Source organism: Engraulis encrasicolus, chromosome 16 (assembly GCF_034702125.1).
Source record: "Engraulis encrasicolus isolate BLACKSEA-1 chromosome 16, IST_EnEncr_1.0, whole genome shotgun sequence".
NCBI classification, from domain to species: domain Eukaryota; kingdom Metazoa; phylum Chordata; class Actinopteri; order Clupeiformes; family Engraulidae; genus Engraulis; species Engraulis encrasicolus.
The window spans coordinates 23,455,316-23,482,271 of record NC_085872.1 but is presented as its reverse complement, the minus strand read 5'-3'; the positions used below and the strand labels follow the sequence as shown (position 1 = coordinate 23,482,271).

Below are 26,956 nucleotides of genomic sequence, written 5' to 3'. Positions count from 1 at the left end.
TGCAGAGAGCCAAGTCTTGGCCGTGAGATTAATGACGGAAAAGTATAGCCAACGCTAACGTTAACGTCAGAACTGGTTAGTCTTCACATCGGGCTGCCTCACAGGCTATTATGTAAGGGCTGGTCTGATCTGTGTCTGCACTGTCCTGATAAGACCTTGTTTGTTCCAGTGCTTCAGTCTTATTGGCCGGCACTGTTTGCCAGAGGACTGCAGCCAGTCAGAGAATGTCTGGAGGAGGAGACCCTCTGGACTGACTTGTGTTGTGCGGCATGCACGTCCCGTTCTGACAGTACAAATGGCACATTTGAATATTACCAGGATTTTTTTGTCCTCCAAAGGAGGACTCACGAAGCAGAACGCTCACTAATAAACTCGAACCAAAGCGAAGCATCTTTGTATGTGTGTGTGTGTGCGTGTGTGTGTGTGTATAGAATTGACAATAATCCGCAATCACCCCCAACAAGCCCAGAATATAAATGTGAAGGCAAAAATTAAATGTAGGCACAAGCCTTTAAGTTCCTGGCCCAAAAGCACCTCCTTGATGAACTAAGAGATGTGTCTAATTAATTAAATGATTTACATATCAAAACATTACTTTCTCCATGATAATGGATAGAACTTGGGCCAAGTCCCTGGGAAAAGTACCTTGGATGAAAAGGAGCCCAAAATGATTAGACTTTTAAAGTAGGAGGGGGCTCTGGCTATCAGTTCCTTTCATCAGATGAATTTACCAGTCACTATTGCACTGTAATGAGAACCATTACAAAATGAAAAACCATCTACTTTGCATGTATGAGACGATGAGATTCACACAGTGAAGCACAGTGATAATACTAAGCAGAATTTGTAGAGTGCGTTTTTTTGAAACTGTGAAAAGCTAAATGTCAGGACCTCGACTCCATGCTTGCTTTTAATCATTGGAGGAGCGTGATCAGAAAGGGGTATCTGCAAGGTGAGATATTAAGCACGCAGGAAGAAGTGTCAGGATTATTTGATGATGTTTTTTCAGTGTCAATTTTGGTGTTGTGAGACACATGCTCTTTGATTTTGGGCTGTGTTGAGAGTAGTTATATACTTTAAGTGTCACATTGACTAGATCACATGGAGCTACTAGTGGTGTGAAGACCTGCATAGTATTTTTTTCTAAAATACATCACTTAAAATAATTCTAGCGTTAGAAATCCCATGGTACTTCAGTTCATACAGGTGAACAGAAAAATATTGTGCTCTCCGTAACAGCATCTGTCTGAGAAAAATAAACTTTTGTTGTGTGCAGCAGCGCGGTTCTCATATGACCAAAGCCATTTCCCTGATGTGGTGTTGAAGATTATGATTCATAATGCGAATCAACTCCACACTAATTGTCAATGGTGATTGGAACAATATTTCGAATATGCTCGGGCATTGCTGCAGCAGATGCTAACTGGCTGGTCATGAATGCGGCATGAAGAAGAAAGAGAAATTGTTAGTGTTATTACTGTCAAGATCAATGTATTAAACCTTAGGCGGGCTCATTTGATGTGGAGGAGAAGAGTGATACCTCTGGTTCTTGTGCTCAGGCAGGATGCTGTACTGTAGAGGGCTGCTGCTGATTACGGCGGTAGGGCAGACAAGGTTAGACGTCAACCTTCTGAGGTGGAAGATCTCAGTTGTTCTGTCATCAAAGGCAGCAGGAAGGAAATGTAGACATGTATCCTGTAGGAGTTCCTGTCTGGGAGCGGACTGCATGGGCTGGACTTCCACTAAGACACTTTGATCTGATGCACTGCACTGTAGCCTACTACTGTGCATGGTAAACTACTGGGGAGATGTTAGCATCCAGCTTTCCATCATGCAAATAGTGTAGTCTGTAGTGCAGGGGTTCCCAAACTTTTCCAACGTGGGGCCCACTTGAAATGTTCACTAATGTTCGGGGCCCACCTCTGGCCCAATAACGAATGAAACTAAAATATATAGTCAACAAGCAACACACTCAGAAATATTATTTTGATTTTTAGAAAACGATTTCAAGGGCCACTTGGAACACCCTCATGGCCCACCAGTGGGCCCCAGCCCACAGTTTGAAAATCACTGCAGGAGGCAGCATAATTCTGGAGGAGGGTAGAAATAAAAGTCATGCAGACGGCAATTACAGTATAACACAGCAGGAAATGGCCCTTTCTTTGGCTTCACATCCCGAGACTGAATGTGATGCCACTACCACTGTATTTCAAATTAATAAAACATATTTATGTTCAGAGACATAATATATATATTTTTAAATATGTTCACCTTCAGAAATGACCTCATTAAGCTGTATCATTGAACAGTAAAACATCAATTTTGCTCCTACGCAGTTCATCAAAAGACATATCCATAAGTCAGCTCGGGTTTGCATATCACTTAGTATGGACGGCCAGCCTCCCCGTAACAAATCAGCAAATGATCAGATCAGTATCTTTGCACTTACATGCATCAGAGCTCATCAGCGCGCCATGCATCACCATAATAATCATTTGAATGTTAGAGCAGTCTCTCAGGTGTCAACACTCACTTAATTGTAATTGAAAATATATAAATAGGCTCCTGATTGCATTGATGCTGAGTGTGCACTCACAGTACATTTTTTTAACGGTGAAGTGTCAGCACATCGTGCAGATGATGGCATTCCCAGAGTGTGTACAAACAACTCATAGCAAGAGCTTATATCACAATCTGTAAAAGAAGAGCATACAACCATGCTCCCATAGAGAAACCTTATTACTCCTCATTAAAAAAAATCTGCAACTGCATAAAAGCCTCATTTGTTTAAAGAGCAGTTAGTTTCAGAAAATGTTTGTGGGTTACAGGGGGTTTGTGGGTGGTTAGCAAAGGTGTGTGTTTAATTACACATATGGTTTATGTCCCATGTATTGTAAAGGGGCACTAAAGTGCTTAAAAAAATCCATGCTGCTGTGTGTGAAAAAGTGATTATCTGTGTTTAGGCTTTGTGTAAGCAATTCACAAATGCTATTATGGACTACACAAAAGAAGACTTTCCAAAGGTCTTTAAGTAACCCTCCATTCAACAAGGCTCGGTGAACGGCATACAACAGTAAGTTATGCAACTGCAGTATTCTTACCCTGAGATACAGTATGTCTGCCAGGATCATGAACTGTGCTCCCGACATATGCTTCGCTGCATCTGTCCTGCCAAGCCTCAGCATGAAAATATGCGCTAGTCTTGTTTTTTCTTATTCGCTTTTTTGCATGCAGAGTATCGTAGGCTGAGAAATGCTGATCAGAAACTGGCTGCCAATCACGACGCCCGCGCGCACAGTGCACGCAGACACTGTAGTGGAGACAGATATATCAGTATGGATGTGCGATAAACAGTGATGGACTGGTATATCTTGGTGTGGTGGTCTGTGAAATGGTTCAGAGACAGTTCAGAGATGGTTCGCTCTGTTGGAGGTTCTCTCTCTCTCTCTCTCTCTCTCTCTCTCTCTCTCTCTCTCTCTCTCTCTCTCTCTCTCTCTCTCTCTCTCTCTCCCTTTGCAAGAGAGGAATCATAACCCTCCCATAATATGTTTTACCGGCCGGGATGGTGTGGCCATTGGCTTGGGGACGGTAAATCATCTATAGATAATCAAGCAGAAGCTCTGCCTATTCCCCGCGCAGCCACTTCCAATCTCTGTTGTGCCTTTCACTCAGATAGGGATGGGTTCTGTTCGGGCCCGTCGAGAGCAGCCAAGTAGGCCACAGATTAATTCAGGTGATTTGTGATTACTCCACTTCCTGTCCTGGGACTTTTTGGCACCAAGTTTTCAGACCATTTATTACGTACTAGTAACTTCAACTCTTTCCATTTGGTATAGTGACATACAACGCAGGCTCAATTTCTTATGGCTAGCACTCATAATTGTGGATAAATGACCAAGCAGGTAAGATGTATAATATAATATAATATAATATAATATAATATAATATAATATAATATAATATAATATAATATAATATAATATAATATAATATAATGTAATATAATATACCGTAATATAATATAATATAATATAATATAATATAATATAATATAATATAATATAATATAATATAATATAATACCAGAGAGGTCCTCTCTGATAATACCATGGTGGTGCATCACATTTTATCCTGAGCATACTGTAGAATACCATCACATAGTAAAGAATTCAGAAAATAATCTCAGGGATACAGTATTGACACACGTATGTTGACTGTTGACTCATGTAGCTGTTGAAGATGATCAAATAAACGGACCTTTTGATGTATCAACATGTGAAAATCCACATCTCCGGTCTCGCAGTCTTACGTGCCTACGTGTTCTGTAAACACACTGTGATTATATAAAGCCCAGCACTGCACAGCGCCTTTGACATTTGCCAATCGGAGCGCTTCCAGGCCACTCTCAGACACGCTGTCAGACACGTCGTTGACTGATATGTCATAGGAGGATGAAGGAATCTCTTCATGTATAATTTATTGTTGGAGATGGAGAGCTGTGGGAATGGACTGTTTCAAGAGCCGGCAGCAGGGTCAAAGTATTTCCTCTCCATCTCTTACAGCGCACCAGTGATGTAGTTCAGGAGGCAGACCAAAGGCTTCCTATGGTGTCAGAGGCAGAGTGATGTGGATGTAAGCGCACCACTGTGGACTTTGATTGCACCTCAAAGTGCAGCAAACAGCTCCTGGTCTTTTATGCATACCATTGTTTCCCATCACACGTTTTCTTTTTTTAACGTTTTGCCAGGGTAGATTTCTGTTTCTGTTTTTGCAAGCTGGATGTGACGCAAAAAGCCTATAGGCAGCATCTAAAAAAAACTGGCTATGGGTGAAACATGTCTCGTATTACTCAATATCATACAGTACTAGCATGTCTGTCAGATGCCTATTTACCCATACATGCATCACGGCACAGCGTCTAAATTGGACCAATGTCCCTAAATATGTTTAAATTAAGCTCAATGTGTATGTGTATACATGCGCTTGTGTGTGCGTGCGTGCGTGCGTGCCTGCCTGCCTGCGTGCGTGCGTGCGTGTGTGTGTGTGTGTGTGTGTGCGTGCGTGTACGTGTGTATGTGTGTGTTTCCTTGTGTAGGCCTATATATACTACTATGTGTGTGTGTATGGGGCTGTCTTGCACTTGTGTGTGTTTGTGCGTGTCAGCCTCTGAGGGAATGCACCTGTCCGACCAGACCACCTCTCTCTCAGGCTATATAGCCGCCGCCGCTGTGCTGTATGGCACCGTTGGGGCCCCGGGGCCCCCTGCCCTGTCAATCTCAATTAGGGCAGGAGCCTGAGCTGAGCTCATCTGCATGTTGGCCGGCCCAGCTCCCCACGGCAAGCCTTCAACATGGCTTGATGTGACTCAGGCGCAGTGGCGGAACAATTGTACACAGGGCCCTGGGGCAAAACACTGATAGGGCCCCCCCATATGGTCACAATAGGGCCCCAGCACCAATAGAGAAGGGCCCTGGGCCCAGGGGCAAATGCCCCACTTGCCCCCCTATAGCTCCGGCCCTGCTCAGGCGCCAGGAGGGAGCGACGAGACGGCAAGGTAAACAAGTGTGATAGGCAGCGGGAGCGGCGGCTAATGGAAGGTGATGCGCTGTGTGTTTTCTTACTGTATCCAGTCAGTGTGTGCATGTGACAGAGAGATTGGACAGAATAATGTGATACCGTCAGCCTTTCTTTCCTTTTTTTTCTCTTAAAAAAGAATAATGAGGTTGTTGTCATATGGGTGGGCTGCTGTGTATTTCTATCTAATTTATTTACATATTTATGTCATAAAATCAGTCAAAAAGGACCATTTAAAATGTTTTTCTATATATATATAAAGGGAAACAGTATGGACCAGTACTCTCTCTCTCTCTCTCTCTCTCTCTCTCTCTCTCTCTCTCTCTCTCTCTCTCTCTCTCTCTCTCTCTCTCTCTCTCATACACACACACCCACACACACCCCCCCACACACACACACACACACACACACACACACACACACACACACACACACACACACACACACACACACACACACACACACTCAAAACATCCATTACCGGTCCATCTTGAAAGATGGATAAAATTGAGTTTTGTTGAGCAGATCCTGCCATCATGGAATGACAGACAGAAGATTCTAGAACATCCCCTGAACAGGACTCCACTAACATTCCTAGCATAACTAGCATTTCTCAGTACACGCTATTCATGATCCCTGAGAGGAGAGCCCTTCAGACTAGATTAAATCTGCGCAGGAGCCACCGTTAGCCTCATCGTTTCATTTGAGCATCTGCGAGTGGCAAAGGATGCGGCCTTAAAACTCTGTTCCACACCCCTCCCACTCTGCATGCTCTGATATGCCAGCTTTGCATAGGCCTATGCTGTGACACTGCCATGCAGACATCCAACAGTGCGCAAGTGCTTGCCACCGCAGGCCAAAGGTAAATACGGCATGGCTAATATGGTTACACAGAACCTCGGCACCGCCACAGCGCAGTAAATCAGCCTATTGTTTGTTTTTTATGTCATAGCATTGGGCTAATGGGAGGCATAAATTTCATGCTATGGCACGCAGCGACAATTTTATGCGCAGAGGCGAAAGAGTGTCACTATCCATACTTTAATTACTGCCACGCGGGGGGAATCTGATGTGGCAACTGCAGTGACTCAATCTATTTGCGTAACTGTTACGAGATGAATTGATCGTGAGCAAGCAGGAAAATAAAGAAAGAAGAGAAGGGTAGGGGAGGGAGAGAGAGAGAGAGAGAGAGAGAGAGAGAGACCCAACGAGGGGAAGATAGAGAGAGAAAGACTGCCAATGTTCAGTCCCGTGTACACATATTAGGCTCATTATTGGCACCCGTTTGGCGCTGGTAATCCCAGTTATAAATCCAACGGAGGCCACCGCTTCTGAGGGCTGACAAGCAGGCCCACAGCAAGCCCATTTCCAGGAGCCCATTCAGACACAATGGCCCAGTGATTGGCCCCGTTTAGCATTAAGTGCGCCAGCGTGCTGGAGCACAGCGGTGCGGAGCGACGTAACTAAGTAAAGTGACACGACGCAGAAGCAGCAGCAGCAGCACAGAAGTCAATACATATTTGCCATGCACACTAATTGAAGGACTCATTTTGACCTACTGATTGAGAGGCAATCAGAATCCATTGTTCAAACGTAGCCGCCCGCTCGGCTCCCCCATTTGTTTCACAGCTTATTTGGTCCCAAGGAGACAAAGGGTTGAATTGATAAGCAGACAAATAGCTAGATCAAGAACGGAGTGTGTATAAATGAATTGAGAAATGGATACGGTATGTATATGCCGACAGAAAGAAGAAAGGAGTCATTTCACTCGTTGTAATGCCACTTACAACTGTACGAATCGGTCCAAACCAAAAGGGGCAGTGGACTTCCTGCTCGCTGCCTACTCTCGAACATTATTATTTTGTCCAGATGCCTTTGGGCGGCAGGCAGGTGGTGCCAGGCCGTGTCGTGAGTGGTGTGCAGGCTGAAGTAATCACGCCAATAAGCAGACCACAGAATGATCTCCTGTCAGGACGTCTTTCACCATCACAGAGACCCACGCCGCTTGAAGCAGTCAGGTTTAGAAATACACTTAGAATTAGTGATGGAGATGGGGAAAGAGAGAGAGAGTGTGTGTGTGTGCGTGCGTGTGCGTGTGTCTGTGTGTATGTACAAGGCACGCACTGTGCGGCACGCATCACTGCTGCACCACCCATGCAAATTACAGACATGTGATATTGAAATTGACAGACAGGTTTTCTAAGTAATACTGAGTACAGAAACGTGCTGCTTCTTTTGCAAATTTCACCACAACATGACTTTGTATATTGAAAGGGAAATCACTTCAAGCATGTCTCTCTGAAAACTTTTGGGTAAAAAAGACAACACTTTTTGTTTGGCTATTTCATAAAGCCTTTGATTCTTCATGACATTCACAAGTCCTATTTATAGTTTGAGTTACTTATTGGACTTGTCATGTAAAGAGGATGGAAATGGCTTTGAAGTACACACACTAAAACAAATATGATCCTCGTCAGCCATGTTTTTTTCAAAGAAATGTGACAGTATAATGTAACTTTTTAGATGCGTCCCACGCATCTCTATAAGAGGCTTTGGTGTCCGTCCCTCCGTCCGTCCGTCCGTCCGCCCTCCCGTGATGTGTTTCCCTCCCGTGATGCGTTTCTGAATTGTGATTCCCTCCTGTGATTCCCTCTTGTGTCCACAAGGTGGCAGTCGCTCAGTTTTGGCCTGGAGCTCATGCGTGCAAACCAACCGTGCTCTTTGCCAGTGAGAAAAACATGGCGGCACTTCCTGTTGATTTTCACATGAAAGTTTTGCTTAATTTAAAGTCCCTAAGCGACTATAAATGTTGTGGCTTCCATATATTGATGTAAAAGTGCCCCACGAAGTAATGAAGCACAACAAAGTTACTCCACATTACCATTTGACCACTCGTTTTTCTATGCTAACAGGGTAGCTAATGTAGCATTGTAAATGATCCAGGGAGAAAGGGGGAAATGTTGTGATTTCAGTCCGCCTGAGGCAACGATTTTCGTGGGGAAGATGACCTGCATCTCGGTGGCATTGAACCACGCCCCCGTGCCTTATTTGGCTCGCTCAGCACGTGCGTCCTCAGTCCAATCGCAATGCTTTATTTTCCCCAGACGTTTAATCGCATTTAAGTGAAAGTGCCATGTATACACATCGCAAAATAACTCTTAATCCGATCTATTTAAATCACATTTATTAAATCGGACTTAAAAACATCATGTACACGTAGCCAATGTCTCATTGATTAGTTTATGGAACTTACGGTTTGTCTGTTACGGTCCACGAAGACAATATCCACGTGAAAACGCAAACGCCTGCAAACCACTGTTTTGACAGAAATACAGTTCACCTGTCGCCTACTCTGTTTTCTTCCCAAAGCGGCATTTAAAAGTATTCCATGAAATCCAACATCAACGTCACTTCAAATAGGTGACAGCATCATGCTCACACATGAAATAACACTTCAGTGAGGGGGGGACATCACATATTAAAGTGAAAAGAGAATTTCACATTTTAGTTTATTTAATGTAGGCCTATGCAAAATTGCAAATAGCCTATTCATTGAAATCTGTCCAGAAAGGGTTGTAATGTTTGCCTGTTTTTTATGTTTGTAATTAAAAAAAAAAAAAAAAAAAGTGATTTAAAAAAAAAAAAATAGCCTAACAAAAATAGAGATTTTATGTTAAAAAAAATGTGATATGGGATGGACCGATGGCCCCCCTAAGCTAAATTCGCCTTAGGTCCCCACATTGCTAAATGTAGTGTAAGGGATTATTTTGAAAAGACAGTAACATGTAATCAGCAATGCATTACAGTTTTTCAGTAAATTGCCCAACACTGTTGAAATCCTATGGTACTTTTTCAAATCCAGGCTTATACAGTACATGGTAGGCTTATTGATAAATTGCCTTGACAGGTTATGAGGAGGCCAAGGGGGCGTTTGGGCAAAAAAGGTTCAGAACGGGCATAGACGGACGCATCTGTTGTCCGCCTGTCGGACTTGTTTCTATGAAGAACTGCGATCACAAATAAATTGAACATGGAGTACAGCAATGTAAAGGCAAAAGCAAAGAAGCTGAGACCGAAAACAAAGAAGTAAAAAAAAGTCTGGACATTTTTCCAAAGCAGCAGTTGTCTACACAGTAATGAATACTGCATTATGGACTTGTCATTGATGTTGTCAGACTGAATGGACCAGTGTAACATTCAGAGGTCATATATGTCTGTATAATGAGAAAATATAATAATAACAATGCAGTCAACAATGGCAGTGAGTTTTGTGCATCTTTCGCATCATTTCACACTTGCAACATAGCCTCTAGACTTGGCCTGTTGTGCAAAAATATCATCAATGTAAGTTCGAGTGACTCATTTAACAGCTGGGCATATTGCTATGCAGCGATTTAACATTCTATTTCCTAAAGTAAGTGAATTATTTGTGACAGCAGAAGATAGGAAGCTGTAACTTAATTTTTAAATGTGCAGTTGATAGAAGTTCCTCTACCATCTCCTTTTTTCTATTATTGCAAAGTAGCTGTATAATAAGCGGGATAATGTTCTACCAGGCAATGCATTCTCATTGAATGAGGCCCCTCAGAGTGATTCGACACCCATCCTTCCTCTTTGTATTTCTGCCCCGTATCTCTCGGCTGTGCTTATTCCATGAGACTGATCGCCTCTCGGAACATTATCCCCTGCACGATAGATCTCACTGATCTAATTCTAGAATGTCCGTTACAGTGGTGCAAGGTGAGGCATCCGAAAGTTTTCCAGAGGTATTTGCTAACTGTCGTGAACACTTGAGGGAGAGTGGCGTGAGTCATCTCAATGGAATGTACACTCAAGGGACACTTCCCTGGCTCGATTTGTAGATACCTGTACATAAAAAAGCGAGTTTCAATCTTGCACAGCGGCCCACAATGGACACTTATGCAGCATCTCAATGCCCCGGCCTGCCAGGTCTGTGTCTTCTGTCCATTCATAAAGGCGCAGGGGCAGGGAGGCTGACAGGGACACACACACACACACACACACACACACACACACACACACACGCACGCACGCACACACACACACACACACACACACACACACACACACACACACACACACACACACACACACACACACACACACACACAAAAAGGGGTCAATTGTCCCGGGCCCAGGGAGAGAGATGGGTCCCCGAATTAGGTCCTCATTATATCCCCGAAACGCGGAGCGTCGGGGATGTAATGGTTTTGCGTGCGCCGCCGCCGCGTCCGCCGCGTCCGCCGCCGCGTCCGCCGCGTAAGGTCTTTCGTGTTAACGCGATAACTTTTGAACGGATGTTTGGATTTGTCCCAGATTTTTTGGGTGAATGCTCTAGGGCAGGTTCATGAACTGATTCGAGTTTGGAGGTCAACACTTTCAAGATGGCTGAATTCAAGATGGCTGAATTTTTGTTTGGTCCATAACTCCTGACCGGGTGGATGGATTTGTCCCAGATTTGGTGTGTGAATGCTCTAGGGTAGGTTCATGAACTGCTTCGAGTTGGGAGGTCAACACTTTCAAGATGGCTGAATTCAAGATGGCCGAATTATTGTTTGGTCCATAACTTCTGACCGGGTGGATGGATTTGTCCCAGATTTGGTGTGTGAATGCTCTAGGGTAGGTTCATGAACTGCTTCGAGTTGGGAGGTCAACACTTTCAAGATGGCTGAATTCAAGATGGCCGAATTATTGTTTGGTCCATAACTTCTGACCGGGTGGATGGATTTGTCCCGGATTTGGTGTGTGAATGCTCTAGGGTAGGTTCATGAACTCATTCGAGTTTGGAAGACAACACTTTCAAAATGGCGGAATTTTCATTTGGCCCATAACTTCTGACTGGGTGGATTGATTTGCCCGGTAACACCTTATTTTAATGGTTCACCATTTCAGTGAATCTACCATATTAGGTACAGTGTAATAACCAATGTAACAATATTTAATACCATGTAATACTAGTGTAATACCAGTGTAACAATATGCAATATCAGGTACAGTGTAATAACGAGTGTAACAGTATGCAATACCATGTAATATAGTGTAATACCAGTGTAACAATATGCAATACCATGTAATACCACTTACGCACAAACACATGATGTAAGTAAAAAAAATTACATTGTATTAAATATTGTTACACTGGTTATTACACTGTACCTAATGTGGTATATCCACTGAACCATTAAAACAGTATTACCATTTGCCCCATTTTTTGCTTCATTTTCTCAATAGTCATTTGGTTTTAAGCCTATGCACGTCATGTCACGTCTGTATGTATCATATACGGTTACGAAATGGTGGACGGGAGTGGTAGGAATGATGGGGGACTGGAAGCGTCGCGTTTCGGGGATATACCTTAAGCAGTCGAAGGCGACTGCACAGGCAGTCTAGTTATTATATTGAATGCATTCAGTGTGGGGCCCTTTCTGAGGGCTTTGTCCCGGGCCCGGCCAAAGCTGCCAGCGGCCCTGCGTAGGGGCAGTCAGGCTGTAAGGGTGATTAAAATGTCCAGATTTCCGAATGTCTGATGGGAGTGTCGTTCAGGATGGCTAATCCATCAGCACAGGGGGAACGAGCCCCCAGCAGAGCTGTAGCTGGGCCTCTCTCTGATCAGAATGAGAGATGCTGTGGTGGTGATCAAGTTGCAGGTCAATCTCTTTCCAAACTTCATTTACATGAAAGGCTTCATCCTCCTCCTCCTCCTCCGCCACAACCGCAAGAGCAGGCAAGCGTAGAAGCAGACTGAGAATCAAGGGCGCACAAGCGCACGCATACAGTACACGCACACACGCACACACAGCACGCACACACTCTCACGCACACGCCCGCATGCATGCGCACACACACGCACACGCACACAAACACACACACACGCACACACACACACACACACACACACACACACACACACACACACACACACACACACACACACACACACACACACACACACACACACTCCTGCCTACTGACTGTTTTCTGAACAGGGTGTTGCTGGATGCCCTTGAGACAGAGTCATAGTTGTCAGGGGATGCAAAATCAGCATAAATCTCTACGTTTTATGTTTTATATACTGTATATATATAAACGTGAGCGCATTCACATGCACATTTTTGGCACACACATATGCACGCACATGCGCGTGCACACAGACACAGACACAGACACACACACACACACACACACACACACACACACACACACACACACACACACACACACACACACACACACACACACAAAGTACATGTGCACACAGTAACAAACCACAAGACCCAAACGTATAATTTTAATGATGCAATTTGGGTAGGTGTGTTGCAATGTTCAGACAATGATATAATTACATTCTCGTCTAAATTTTCTCCAGTAGCTGGCAATGTATTAAAGTCGGAAATAATATTTTTCCCACTGTCGGCAAGCCTGTTTCTCAGATGCTACAGAGCCCTATAAGGACCATCTTTATGGACTGGGATCATAGGCTACTTATCTGTTTATACAGTCACAAAATAGGTCTTTGTTGAGAGAAAAAGCAATTTTATTCATATCCAAGTACTTTCATTTATAACGAATTAGAAGTCAAATCTATTGGTTATGTTGGGGCATTCAAAAAAAGCCTTCTTCTGCTGAGAATAGATTTTTTTTTCTTTTTTCCTATTTCTTTAAAGGGTTAGCTAGTAGCAACCTATCTGCTGTAACACCATCTGGTATTTGAAAAGACCACAAGGGATGCCATTAAATATATTCCACAAACTGTTCTTCAGCGGAGAGTAAGATTCCCAGGCCCCCGAGCACCAGGATTTAGCACAAAATAGTAGCAAAAGTTTTCAGTTGTGCCGGCAGGCTCAGTATCGGTGAACTCATGCAGAGACCAGATGCAGATGGTTTGGAGTATGTTGAGACCTTCAGTAACAAGGATAATAGGAAGAGCAGTGACAAAACAAATCTTCAAGATCCTTTTGCCATTAGCATACTGGAAACTGAAAGAATGGTCAGAACTTACATGAAAATGAATCACTCAGGTGAAATATCTGTGACTCTGCGTCTAAACTTATGTAGCATATCAGAAGTGACCTCCATTTACAAAGGTTGGAGGCAATAATGAAGTGAAACAGACAATCATCTTGTTCACTTGCAAAAAAAAAATGCAAATAGTAAAACCTGTGTGATAGTTCTTCATCTAAGCCACTGTACAATCACTGTACAATATGCCTTCAAACATTAAATAATACTTCAAACTGTTTCAATGGTAATGGATACTGTTGTAGAGGAACCCTACCCTAAATTCAAATTTTGAGAACCATTCAGGCCAAGATGTCTGTTTCTTCTATGTACCTGTGGTTAAAGTTGTCATAAGATTTGGCTTCCAATGGCTCGTTTGAGACGGGCCCCAGGCGGCACATTCTCATCTGTTATTTTGCCCGCTTCTTGTGTGTCTAGCCAGAGGAACGAAGGATTTGATTGGCTGAAACTTCCACCAGTAGGATGCCGAGGCACAGGTTAGGCACATAGGGTAAATTCACCCTCTAAGAACTCTGGATATATGGCAGCTTGGCCATACTAGAGGCTCATGAGAAGTTGATGTTCAGACTATATCCCAGACAGAGCCAGGGAGGGGGTAAAGTGTGACTGAGTCACCAGGGCCCCATGTATATAGGTGGCCCACGCACACGTCGGATGTATGTAGATTTATGGCTGGGGGGTTCATTGGAGCTGATTGTATCATATATAGGGCCCACAATTTGCTGCTACGCCCCTGCCCAGAGCCCTGAAAGTTGTCAAAAGGCCTACACTTTGAGTGGCAGTTTATTAAAGCAAGCCTGACACTTTATGTTTTTCATCTTTGTTTGGCTTGTCAAAACGCTTAAAATTAATAATACAATCCCACCAGGCTTGGAATTAAAAACGGAAACATACCCAGATGTATTAAGGTTATAAAGTTAAGAACATTAATTCTTGATTGGCCGGCACGAGATCCAACTCCACACCCATAGAGGTGTTGTACTTCCTGCCTGGAGCGGAATCCAAAACAGTTCTGGCCTTGCATCCTTTGACTTGGCAGGCAAGTTACCGCTGCTTGGCTGGATCCTAAATTGTTGCATGTGTAGTAATAACAGGAAGAATTTAGTTAGTGATAAATCAAGTTAAATACGGACAGTGTGATAGAGCCTAAAACTTAATCTCTACATGACCAAAAATGAACTAACGAAAACAAAATGAACACAAGACTAACTCATTCTGCTCAACTAATCTAAATCTAACACTAAACATCAGTCTCAGTCTAAAAATTAAGTTTTCAACATAAATGACCATACCCATATGAATGTGTCTAAATCACATTCTGATAGAGATTTTTTAAAAATCTTCTGAAGGACATTCATTGTTGGATTGAGGCATTTCATGTATATTTCATGTATTTCATGTATATGGGGGCAGCCGTGGCCTAGTGGTTAGAGAGTTGGTCTTTCAATCTAGGGGTTGCAGGTTCGAATCCCCCCTGACCTCTCCCTACATTTCCATCCATGGCTGAAGTGCCCTTGAACAAGGCACCTAACCCCGCATTGCTCCAGGGACTGTAACCAATACCCTGAAAAATAATAACTATAAGTCGCTTTGAATAAATAAAAGCGGCAGTTAAGTGCAATGTAATGTAATGTAATATAAAGGTCATCTATGGAGTAAGGATATCTGGTGAGCGTCGTTATAAAGCATTTATTTCGCAGCAGTAAAGGTGGGGTTGCCTTCCTCAGAAAGTGGGCCAGGGACAAGTAGCAGGACCAGGATCGACAAAGAGATCCTCCATGGTTAAAAACATCATGCATGGGCATCTGAAGCAACACAAATTTGGTTGTAATTGCGTTGTTTTTGGAAAGCACTGTACTGTGGAGCACTGTGGAAAGCACCAGCACTGTAGCCATGAGACAAAGTGTGATATATAACACTGGCTAACTGCCCACTAAATGTCAGGCTGTTTCATTCGTTTAGCTGATACTACACACTGGTATAAAGAACTAAAAGGATAACTTCAGCCAATTTCAATATGCTGTTGTATTGCTCACGCTGCCCTTGACTTGTCAGTACCCAGTGATGCCGCATTTTTCGGCTCCACAAGATCTCGGCTTCCAAGATACGGCTTCCAAGATCTGAGCTATTATAATGGGGGCAGGTGTTTGTTTACATTTTTAAAAATCTTAACATAGGCCTACTCCAAAAGTTTTCCCAAAAGGTATCGCTGTTTGCCAGTTGTCTGCTGATGTTGCATAACCTTTTGGATGTTTTTGGGAATAAATCAAGATGTTTTTTTTTTTTTTAAATGTAAACAAACACCTGCCCCCATTACAATGACCAGGATCTCAGAAAAGGCAGGAGAGAGAGATAAAAAAAATCTCTACTGACAAGTCCAGGGTAGTGTGAGCATTACAACATGTTGAAATAGGCTGAAGTTGTCCTTTAAGACTTCATCCGTGCCGTTATGCAATTCACTCCAGTTGACCCATCAATCATCAATCACTAAAGGTAGTGTCTGGAAATACAAACAGCAACAAAAGTTCGTCGCTAAGTGATTGTGAATTGTCCTATTTACGAGGAAGGACCACAAGCACACTCCTAAGTGGACTATGGGGCTTTAAAAGGACCTCGTCCTCTTGGGTACCTCTGAAAAGAAAGTGGATAATTTTCTGCCCCTAACACTCCTCAGCATGCCTGCCTTCGGAAAATTCACTTTCTGAATGGCAATATGAGGCTGATTTGTGGACACAATAAAAATGGCTCGACGTTTCACGTTCATTCGGCAACTCTATGGCCCTTTGGTCCGCCAAGGCTGATCTGCAGATTGGGTTTCTGATAGTTTCTGATTGTTCAGATAGTTTCTAATAGTTCTGTGTGTCCCTGATTGACCCCGCGTGTCCCTTGGGTTAGAAGGACACTCAGGGTTTCCTTCTCCTTCTGATTGGCTTTTGAGCCTTTGTGGCCTCGGAACATGTAGTGAATACGGGCCATCCAGACGAATCTTTAGATTTGGACCAGGCAAGAGGCCATCCTGACAAAAAAGTATGTCTCGATATAAAATAAAAAATGAAAGGGGACCACTGTCCATCTTTCTGCATTGTCCTACAAAAGGCTGCAATAAATGTGAAAAATTACTTGTTTTGCAACCTGTCCTGAAACAGAATGTGCTCAGTCCGGGGGAAGAAAAACCCTAACTTGGATCAGTTCAGGTTCATCTGACTCACATATTTTGTTCTTGAGGGGAACTGTGGAATGTCATTTTAGGGTGGTGCTACAGTAACTTCTCTAAACTTTTTAAATCTTTGGCTGTCAGTGATTGCATGCATTTCTCTCTCTCTCTCTCTCTCTCTCTCTCTCTCTCTCTCTCTCTCTCTCTCTCTCTCTCTCTCTCTCTCTCTCTCTCAGTGTGTGTGTGTGTGTGTGTGTGTGTGTGTGTGTGTGTGTGTGTGTGTGTGTGTGTGTGTGTGTGTGGGCACGCATGTGTGAGTGTGTGCAAACTGTGCACGCATGTGTGTAGGCTACATTCGTGTGCATGCTTCTGTGTATACAGGAGTATGCAGACGTATATATGTGCATTTGCAGTCAACACTTTCAAGTCAAAGGATATGATAGTCTGCCAAGGTCAGTTCAAAGCCAGTAACAGTAACTGATTCAGTGCAGGGCCGACCAGGGGCTGGCACCTTATTAAACATACATAAGGCACTCACATAAGCCTCACTTCAGAAATGACACCAAACGTTTTTTTTTCTCCCGTCTTCACAAGATCAGACCTACACTGTTTCTTATTTTATGGATCTGATATTCATCTCCTCAGACTTCGCCCATTGATCCGTTCTTTACCTTTTGCATCAGTGTCGACAAACTTTCTTTGTGCTCATTATTTGTTTGTTTGTTAATATGTGTTTTGTGCGGCATGTGTTGCCTCAAGGATTTTTTGGCAGCCACTAAAATTTTCCCCTGACGTTGCCATGGAACCTTTGACGTCTCCTCCAACCGGCTCTAGATGGACCCCAATCATGGTTAACCCGTGAGTGGTCTCATTAAGGGTCAAAGCCAATTGATACCCTTTCCAAATGGCTCAAAATGCCTATTACTCGTATAATTATCACGGGCCCCTTTTAATGACTTTTCCACTGGCTCTTGGAGGAATAATTGGATTTTTTTTGTAAAGCAATCTTGTTAAATGTATGAATCACATATTTAATTCAGAGAGAAAATCAATGGCAGTGAAAATGTCACACTGGCATGGATTCCGACCCGATCGGGGGGAATAAATGTAACTGGGTTCCTTAAAGCGGCAGCCACCTTGGTCATCGGCGGGAATATCTCATTGGGATAATGAAAGTAGCCCCCCCCCCCCCCCCCCGCCCTTTTTTACTGAGGGGGGCTGAGGGGGGTGTCTTTGTCCATTAAACCTTATGAAAATTAGCCATACTGATGGCTTTTGCACCGCTGTAGCATTTCTCCAAAATGGATGCAGTATTTAATTTTGACCATTAGCCCTTCAGCCTGGATTGACCTAATGAATATTGTGTGGCAATTCAACTCCCCCCTCCCCCTCCCCCTCCCCCCGTTTCCCCCATGGGATTTGCTTCTGATGAAGCGAGTGAAAGAGGTATATTTCATTTTACAGGATGCCTGGGTTGTACTTACACTGCATGGCTGAGCAGAACAAGACCTCAAAAGGGGCTGTGGGCTGCAAAAGTGTACCGCGGCGTTGTCCATATTACCCACTTAAAGTGTTACGACGGCGGCCTTCATAAAGATCTACAAATGGAAACCCGTAATGAATGCAGTGCAAATGCTGTAAGTACACGTTATTACAACTGCTCCAATCAAATGCCGCGGACCCATAGCCTGACCCCTTTGTACTCGGGCCTCAAATTAATTTAGTTAATTATACCTTAACAAGATTACAAAAAATGAATGAGGAGAATCTCTTTGCCGTAATGTGTTATTGCGGTGTGACACTTTGACGGGGATGCAATACAACCCGGTCTGCCTGTGTGTGTGTGTGTGTGTGTGTGTGTGTGTGTGTGTGTGTGTGTGTGTGTGTGTGTGTGTGTGCGTGTGTGTGTGTGTGTGCGTGTGTGTGCGCGTGTGTGTGTGTGCGCGTGTGCGTGTGTGTGTGTGTGCGTGTGCACGTGTGTGTGCGTTTGCGTGTGTGTATCCTGTGGGATGCTCACCACCACCACCACACTAATTTGGCCCACTGCAGGAGACATACGGTATGTGTGAGAGTGCACTGCTTATTTTGGCTGCCATCGCAGGTGGATGGCTGTTGGCCAACTGTCAGCATTGTTGGGGGGTATCTCAGGTGCTCTCCGGTAATGATCTCTAAATCATCCCTCATCCGGCAATGCCGCCCGCGGGTAATTAGTGAGGCATGTCAACATGCGGAACATGTGTCTAGGCAGTGCGGCTAAATGGGAGGGAATTTAAGGGAACACCTGTTTTAATTGATGACGACTGATGGAAAGAGTTGCAATAGTGCTTTTTATATGATCATTTCGAACTGAGAAATAATAAGGCAAAGGAAACAAAACAAACAAAATGAAATATACAGACCTGTCATGACCGTAACACACAGCTAGGCTAACAAAGATAAGCCATGACGAATCTGGATGAAACAAGACTTATTTATTTAAAATTATACATATGACTTTGAGTCAAGAGCGTTGTTTTTTTTTTTAATTTTGTAATTTCCTGTACAAAAATGACAGTTTTGACAGTTTTTCTCTTTCCCTCTCTGCCCAAACCCAAGGAGTGTATTGAACCAGGGGCACTGATTGTCTGCCTTAATTCTTTCAGAGTTGGGGTTTCTCTTCTGTCATTCAATTCAGGTCATCTGTCTCCTCGGCTGAACCAGGAAAGGCCACTTAAGATATCCAGGGACACACAAGCTACCAGAACGTAGGGATGAATTAAGGTAAATTGGGCCACTTTTTTTGCATGTAAGTGAATGGGGGAAAAGTGGCCCAATTTACCTGAATTCACCTTAAGTAAGCAAGAATACCAATTCAGGAACAATACAAAAACAAGTAAATAACACCATACATTTTACATTTTTTTTTTAGACAAAAAAAGTTTAACGACAGTCCTTGCAGTCACGCGTCTGCCCGTGACTGTCCGTCCACCCAGTTTTGTTCCAACATCAGTTCCTGATGTCTAAGCTGTCTGTTTAAGAAAGCGTGGTGAGTGCAGATGGGGGTTTGATGTGGATTGAGGCCGAGAGTGCCAGTCTGACTGATTCCCCTGTGGCAGGACACTGGCTGCCATGACAAAGTCAACTGTGGCTGATCCTTCCAAGTGATGTGCTGTCATTTTCAACCCCCTATGCATGTGATGCAAGACCACAAGAGCGCAAGAGTGTCCCAGCTGGTGAAAAGAAAGAGAGAACGGATGCACTTGGAGAGTGGCATGAGGGAGTTAATAACTTTGCAGCGTGATGCTTCATGACAAACTTCTCTGGCTTTTTTTGTGTAATTGGCCCTCCCTCTCCCCCTTCCCTTGCCCTTAAGTTAACGCCATAGCTGATATACTGTGCATGTGATTATTAGGGGGGGATGTAAATGTCTCGTGGCGAGGATATTTTCGGTCTTGTCCTTCACCCCCGGGGAGGCCTTCTCCTAGTTTGTTGTATCTGCTTACTGCAGCTAATCCTTGGCAATTCACTTAATTGAAATGGTATTTATTATTACTTAGTGCCAAAGCTTAATGAGATTCCAATTGCCCTTTTAGTTTTCATTTAGTGGAGCCGGTTAACAAATAATTACATTTGCTTTACAACATGAGATATTCGCAGACTTTCACAGACAATATCCTCAATCTTCATTATCCCCACTTTGGTTGTGAAATGACTAAATTATCATTTGGCTCTCATTAAGGAGGAACAGTGGCAACAGAGTGAGATGCACTTTCCCCGTCAGATATAATGAATGCCAGCGTCGTAACAAGGATGGCACTAATGGCGGTAATCAGAATGCACAGAAACGTTGTCTTCTTAAACAGGTTCCTCACTGCATTGTTTTTTTTTAGATGCACAAAACATGAGGTGTAATACTACACCACTCGTGGTTTTGCATTTGTGTATTCTGAAATTAAGCATAATCAATATTTTTCTTTGCAACAAAAAATGGGATAATGGCATATCTCTGAGACACAGCCAGTCGCAGCCAAGGTCAGATGCATTCTTTATAATGGCACGGGGATGTTTGCGCTATGTGAACTGAATAGAAGGCCACGCAGAGAATGAAACCCTAAAAAGCCTTTCTTAGAGCAATACACTTGAAGAAAATCGATGCAACACGCAATTTTCACATTACTTTGAAAGCAACGCATCTTACTTTGCTTAAGAGACACTCTGTTGTCTGTGGGCAAAGGGCTCTAATTTCAGCTCCCTGCATTTCAAACAGGAACTGGGACTCGGGCCACGTTCCCCTCCGCAAGCATGTTTGTGGATGTATGTTTATGCTCTGTAACAGCTAGAATCATCCATCAAATCGCTTTCAGGGGTTAATTTAGCTAAGGCCTTTTAAGCATTTGGACATGCCCTGGCCCATTCATCAAACTCACTGGTTGCTTACGCCAGTGAATTCACTGGTTCCGCACTCTCTCTTCAAAAGCATGACTTCATAGCAAATATCAAAGAACCCAATATACTTATTCCCAGGGTCATATTTCAGTGACCGCTGGGGAAGCATATTAATAATGCCGTCCATTAGCCGATTTTAAAAAAGATGAACCAGTGAATGTCTCTGTCCACTATTCATCAGTCAATACTTTTTTGTGGGCACTTCCATGTAATCCTATGTCAGGGGATATTCCCTTTGAGGATGTTATAAATATTGTTTTATGGTCCACATCAATATTTCAGAGTAACGAGAAACTGTAACTGAATGCACTAATTACAGACGTCCTAGCTGCTCTGGGCTTTGATTAGCGTATCGATAGTTCCTTCGTTTCTTAAAAAATAAAAAAACTATCCTCAACATCTTCCACCTTCTACATGGCACAGTATCTAGTGAGGCAGCCGTACAGAAAAAAAGCTCCATATGATGCAAAGTAATCCTCGCAGCATCCCAAACCCACACCACCCCACCCCACACAGTAAATTCTGCAGTGCTCATTCAACACTTAAAGAGTTGATTTGGCATCATTTGGACTTAAATGAACTCTTTAAGTGTTGAATTAACACCGCAACATTTACTGTGTACCCCTACCAAACCGCACCCCTGATTCTACTCTAGGTTTCCTGACCAGTCACGCATCTGCTGACGGCAACAGTAATAACCATGTAATAACCAGGGCAACAGTAATAGCCATGTCTTTCAGAGCCACATCTCCTTCACCTGATTAGGCTCATTGGCGAACAGGGAGGCAGTCTGCAATGGTTCTGCTTTTGACAGTAATAGTCCTTACATGTTGTGCAGCACGAGACCAAGCATACAGTAAAACTGGTACTTTCACTGTGGTACCCGTTTACTACTACAGAATACCTTTAGTCTTTACTGAAGCCTTTGCCTTCAAACATTTGTCTCAAGCTGACTGTTTCAGAAATGTTCAATTGTACTTGACAGAAAAAATAAAAAAAGTTCAATATTAGTGTTGGGCAGGCAACATCCCACTAGGAAGGTTCACATTACTTGTGATATCTTTTTTGCCCCCAAAAAGCCAAGATTCACAAATGATTCCAATACTCTTCATGGTTGTAAGTAGAGCAACATTGATTTGGACTGAGGAGCGCATTATGACGAGACCAGCGGAGTAAGAACTCCAATACCTACATCCTTCACATTTGACAGCAATGCACTGAAGTGCACATCCTTCATATAAAAGGTTCTTTTATACATGTGGCATTGAGCTCCAATGACACACGAAGTCTCTCCTTTCCTGTAAATTTCAAGTGTTGCAATTATAAACAAATTGAAAAGTCTGCTGGAGCTTCTCTGTGGACTTTGTATTGGCGATAGTTGCGTCCGTGACACAACCTACTCCCCCCCCACAGAAAAAACCTTGAAAACAAGTCTTGCTCTTCACTTTCAAGAATGTTTCTTGTGTGCTTGTTGGTTTTTCAACACGGAGACGGATGGTTGTTCCACAGTAAATTGAAATCATATTCAAGATTCATAATATTCATATTCCCATCTGCGCCACACTCCTCTCCTGCTCTGGCCAAAGCTTCACGCTGAAGGTCAGGCAGCCAGGCAGGACGTTACAAAATCCAAAAACCTCAAAAAAAAGAGAAAAAAAATTGAAAAAAAGATTCGAAATGCAAACACAACCCCCGGCTAGGAGAATATATTACTGGCATCGGCGTGGCCGTACATGTCAGCCAGCTTTCTAAAGCGTGGACCCCAGTCGCTGAGGTAATCGTAGTTCTGGTCCGAGTCCGAGCTCAGGGAGTCCAGGGAGCTGAGGGACTCGGCCACGGAGCCGCTGCCCTCGAAGGCGTACGTCTGTAGGGAGTCGTACGGCGGTGCCCCGGGGTCCACGTCGGCCTCCTTGAGCCGGTCCCAGATGAACTCCCGGAAGAGGCCGTTGTTGTCCGCCGGCGCGGCCTTGTAGGGCGGGGGCCGCGGCGCGTACAACGTCGTCACTTCCGGGGTGACGTCCCGGCGGGCCTTGCCGTCGCGCACCACGTTGAGGTTCCGCAGCGCGACCATGTCGAAGGCCTCTGTGTCCTCCTCGCCGCCGCCCTCGTCGTCGTAGCGCACGATGTTCTCCCGCACGTCGCGGTCCTCGTCCAGGATCAGGGGCTCCTTCTTGCGCCGACGCATCATCACGATGAGCAATACCAGCACTGGGGGAGAGGGGAGATAGAGAGAGAGAGAGAGACAGAGAGACAGAGAGAGAGAGGGAGAGAAATGAGGGAGAGAAAACACACAGAAAGTACAATGATTATTAACACCCACCCAGATAAACAACAAGGCAAAAAAAAAAAAATTCAAATTATTTTAAATCATGCTTGTCAAGCTAAAGAGGTCGCCCCGCGGGACACTAGTGTTTTCCATTATCTTCAGGCAGCACAACATGTACTGTAAATACAGCACAATATCCACAGGGGCCAGCACTGAAGTAGGTAGATACGGTAGGCCAGTTTTTCTCAAAGTGGGGCGTAAGCCCGAGCGCGGAGGCATCTCAAGGGGGGGCGTGTGACATCTGATTTTGAGGGTTTTTTAAAAATGATTTCTTGTCACGCCAATAAGTCAATAAGTTTAAAGTCCTCACCAACATTATATTATGAATTGTCATGAATTTGAATAGCATAGGAAATGAATAGGCCTACACATCTGCATTCGACTGCAGTCCCTCTTCGTATAATCTCACTAGTCACCTTTCCTTTGATTCTGCGCAGCGATCGCAAAATCAGTCTGCGCGAGGGGGGGGGGCTCGGAAGCATTCAGACCCTCTGAAGGGGGGAATGATGGAAAAAGTTTGAGAACCACTACTGTAGGCACTGCATGAGACTGATCCCCTCGCGGCCCCATACGTTCGCATGTGGCTTCATGAGCCCTTAGGCTTTTCCCTCGTCTCTTGCCTGCAGGACACGTTTACTGCGAGCGGAGATAAACCCGGGCAATAGAGAAACACAATCACCCAGTGTTTAGGGGAGAGATGCTATCAGTCATATATACTACATTGCCCCGGGACCACAATAATCTTTATGTTATTATTTCTCAATTCAAATCTGCACCTGTAAGCACACACAGCTTCCTCGATCCACCCCCCATACACACACACACCTCCCCAGCTCACATTCTTGTCTGAAGGATCACCTATATTATCTGCTCAATTCAATTAACACAGCAAAGGGGTACATTAATTCTATCAATATGGCCATCGGATTAGGGCTTGATCGCTTTTATGGTGCCCCTGGCACATCTTTAACAGCGCACATTTTGTCTTGGGTGGCGGTGGAGATGGAGATGGGGGCGGGGGGAAGTTGTGTGTTGCGGAGGAGGAGGAGGAGGAGGGGAGGGGGGGGTGCATTTGGAGGCTGATTTAATCTTCTCCTACGTGGGTGTTGACAACAGTGAAATACACCCCCCTGACCCAGCATTCCCACAAACACTCATGTTTACACACTCAATCATATGGTGCACTCACAGCCACACTCACACCAATATCACACAACACACACACACACACACACACACACACACACACACACACACACACACACACACACACACACACACACACACACACACACACACACACACACACACACACACACACAGACAAACACACAGTAACGGACATACACACAGAGGTACACACATGCACATGCATGCATGCACACTCATCCACACACGCATGCATGGATGCGCAGTATAAACACATTCAAACACCCACGCAGACACATACTCCTCCTCCTACACACACCCACACTTACAGTAGTGCAGGCGCGTGCACACGCACGCACGTACGCACGCACGCACGCACGCACGCACGCACGCACGCACGCACGCACGCACGCACATGTGTGTGAACTTGCACACATATTACTTCATATAGCCTATTTAAAGGCATGTTTACCATAATGATATTCATAAATAGATGACAGCTTTAAGACAAAATATAAACATGTTTGAGAAAATCAAGTGTATTGCAAAGGCTTATGGCAAATAAAGCCATAAGAAAATGGCAGAAGAAAAGAAATGACTGTGAGACATATGCTTCAGATTGCTGGATGTCAGCACAGTCACAAAGATATGCATATGCCCTTTGGCCACATGCATATAACACAATCAGGCACACACACAACACAGAGACACACAGACACAGACACGCACACGCACACGCAAACACGCGCACACACACACACACACATACACACACACACACACACACACACACACACACACACACACACACACACACACACACACACACACACACACACACACACACACACACACACACACACACACACAAACACACACGTACACATGCAGAATTCAGGAACACAAACAAAGAACCAAAGAAACAAACAAGTGAGCAAATGAATAAATGAAATGGCATCTGTGCACAAGCAGAGAGTTCCATTGTGTGGGACCAACTTCCACACACAGTACTGTAACATACAGTAACATGGAGCACATGTGCAACTCCGTTCTTCTCCGCACTAGGCCTATAGCCATTTCACTTTCGTCCCTGTCAATGTTTGCTGATGCACAGAAAGCATGGCGCAATATGCATGCAGATGCAGCTGGGCGCGGGGGATTTAAGACCAGCAGAATATGCTGTAAATATCAGGGTTTAACAGCAACTGGCTCGACTGCAACCCGCTCACACAAGCAGCTTACACTGTCCGAGCCGGCACTAAATCCTTTTTATGGCCTTAGCATATGCCCACAGTATCTGCTAAATAAGACAGAGTTATGTGCAAAGTCAAAAGTAAATAAATAAAATGTGAATAAATAAATAATATTAATCACATTTTCTTTCCCATTCCATGTCATATTTACGCAATGAGTAGGTATAGGACTAATTTTATTAGATAGGCTGATATTGCACTGAGTTCATTATTTAATTAGAAACATAAAATCCCAATATAATCAGCCTCCATATATCAGAAAACCCCAAAATATAAAGCAATAATAATGCTGGCAGTAGAAAGGCTGGCTGGCTGGCGGTGGGTATTGTGAATAATTTCCTTATAAAGCAGCAGCCATTGACATCATGCCTTGGAGGGGGAGATCAGGCTGTGAGAAGTGTGATGCATGTCAGGCCAAAGCAGGAGGCACGGTGTAACTCAGCGGTCGCAAAGTAAACAGGCTCCGGCTCTGCCTGTTTATGACACCATAGAAACCGCATCAACCCTCCACCCACCACCACCACCACCACCACCCTCTACCCCTCCCCGGCCCGCACCTACCTAGGCAGACTCCTGCCAGCCTTCCTCAGCCCAGAAATACATGAGCCTGTCGTCACTGCAACTAGCTAATAATACATGCTCTTAATGTCTCCCATGGACCGAGAAAAGCAAACACAGACACGGGGAAAAGGGAGACTGACAAGGTTTGTCGTCCACCCGTGGAAGGTGAGAGGTAAATGTGTGATAAGCATTGAAACAAAGGGGACGTGTGGAAAAAAAGAGGGAAATGGAGGGAGGGATGTAGAGAGAGAGACAGGGGGGGGTGGGGGTCATGCAGGGGAGAGAGAGAGAGATGTGTAAGAATGTGACTAAGAGTGAGGGAGACATAAAAACGTGTGTGCCTGAGAGAGAGAGAGAGAGAGAGAGAGAGAGAGAGAGAGAGAGAGAGAGAGAGAGAGAGAGAGAGAGAGAGAGAGGGGATGTCTAATGATCCATCCTTCAGCACTGCCACCAGCAGGGTGAAATATGGCGGCT

The 26,956-nt window shown here is 44.2% G+C and overlaps 1 protein-coding gene across 1 annotated transcript in view; it reads right to left on the bottom strand.

Moving 5' to 3' along the window:
- Window positions 1-19,278: 19,278 nt before the first annotated feature.
- Window positions 19,279-26,956, bottom strand: part of cdh7a (cadherin 7a) — a 64,369-nt gene continuing 56,691 nt past the window's right edge. Inside the window, exon 12 of the mRNA XM_063219039.1 lies at window positions 19,279-23,401. Within this exon, the coding sequence (XP_063075109.1) occupies window positions 22,890-23,401 (512 nt within the window). The 3' untranslated portion in view covers window positions 19,279-22,889. The remainder of the gene's footprint in view (window positions 23,402-26,956) is intronic.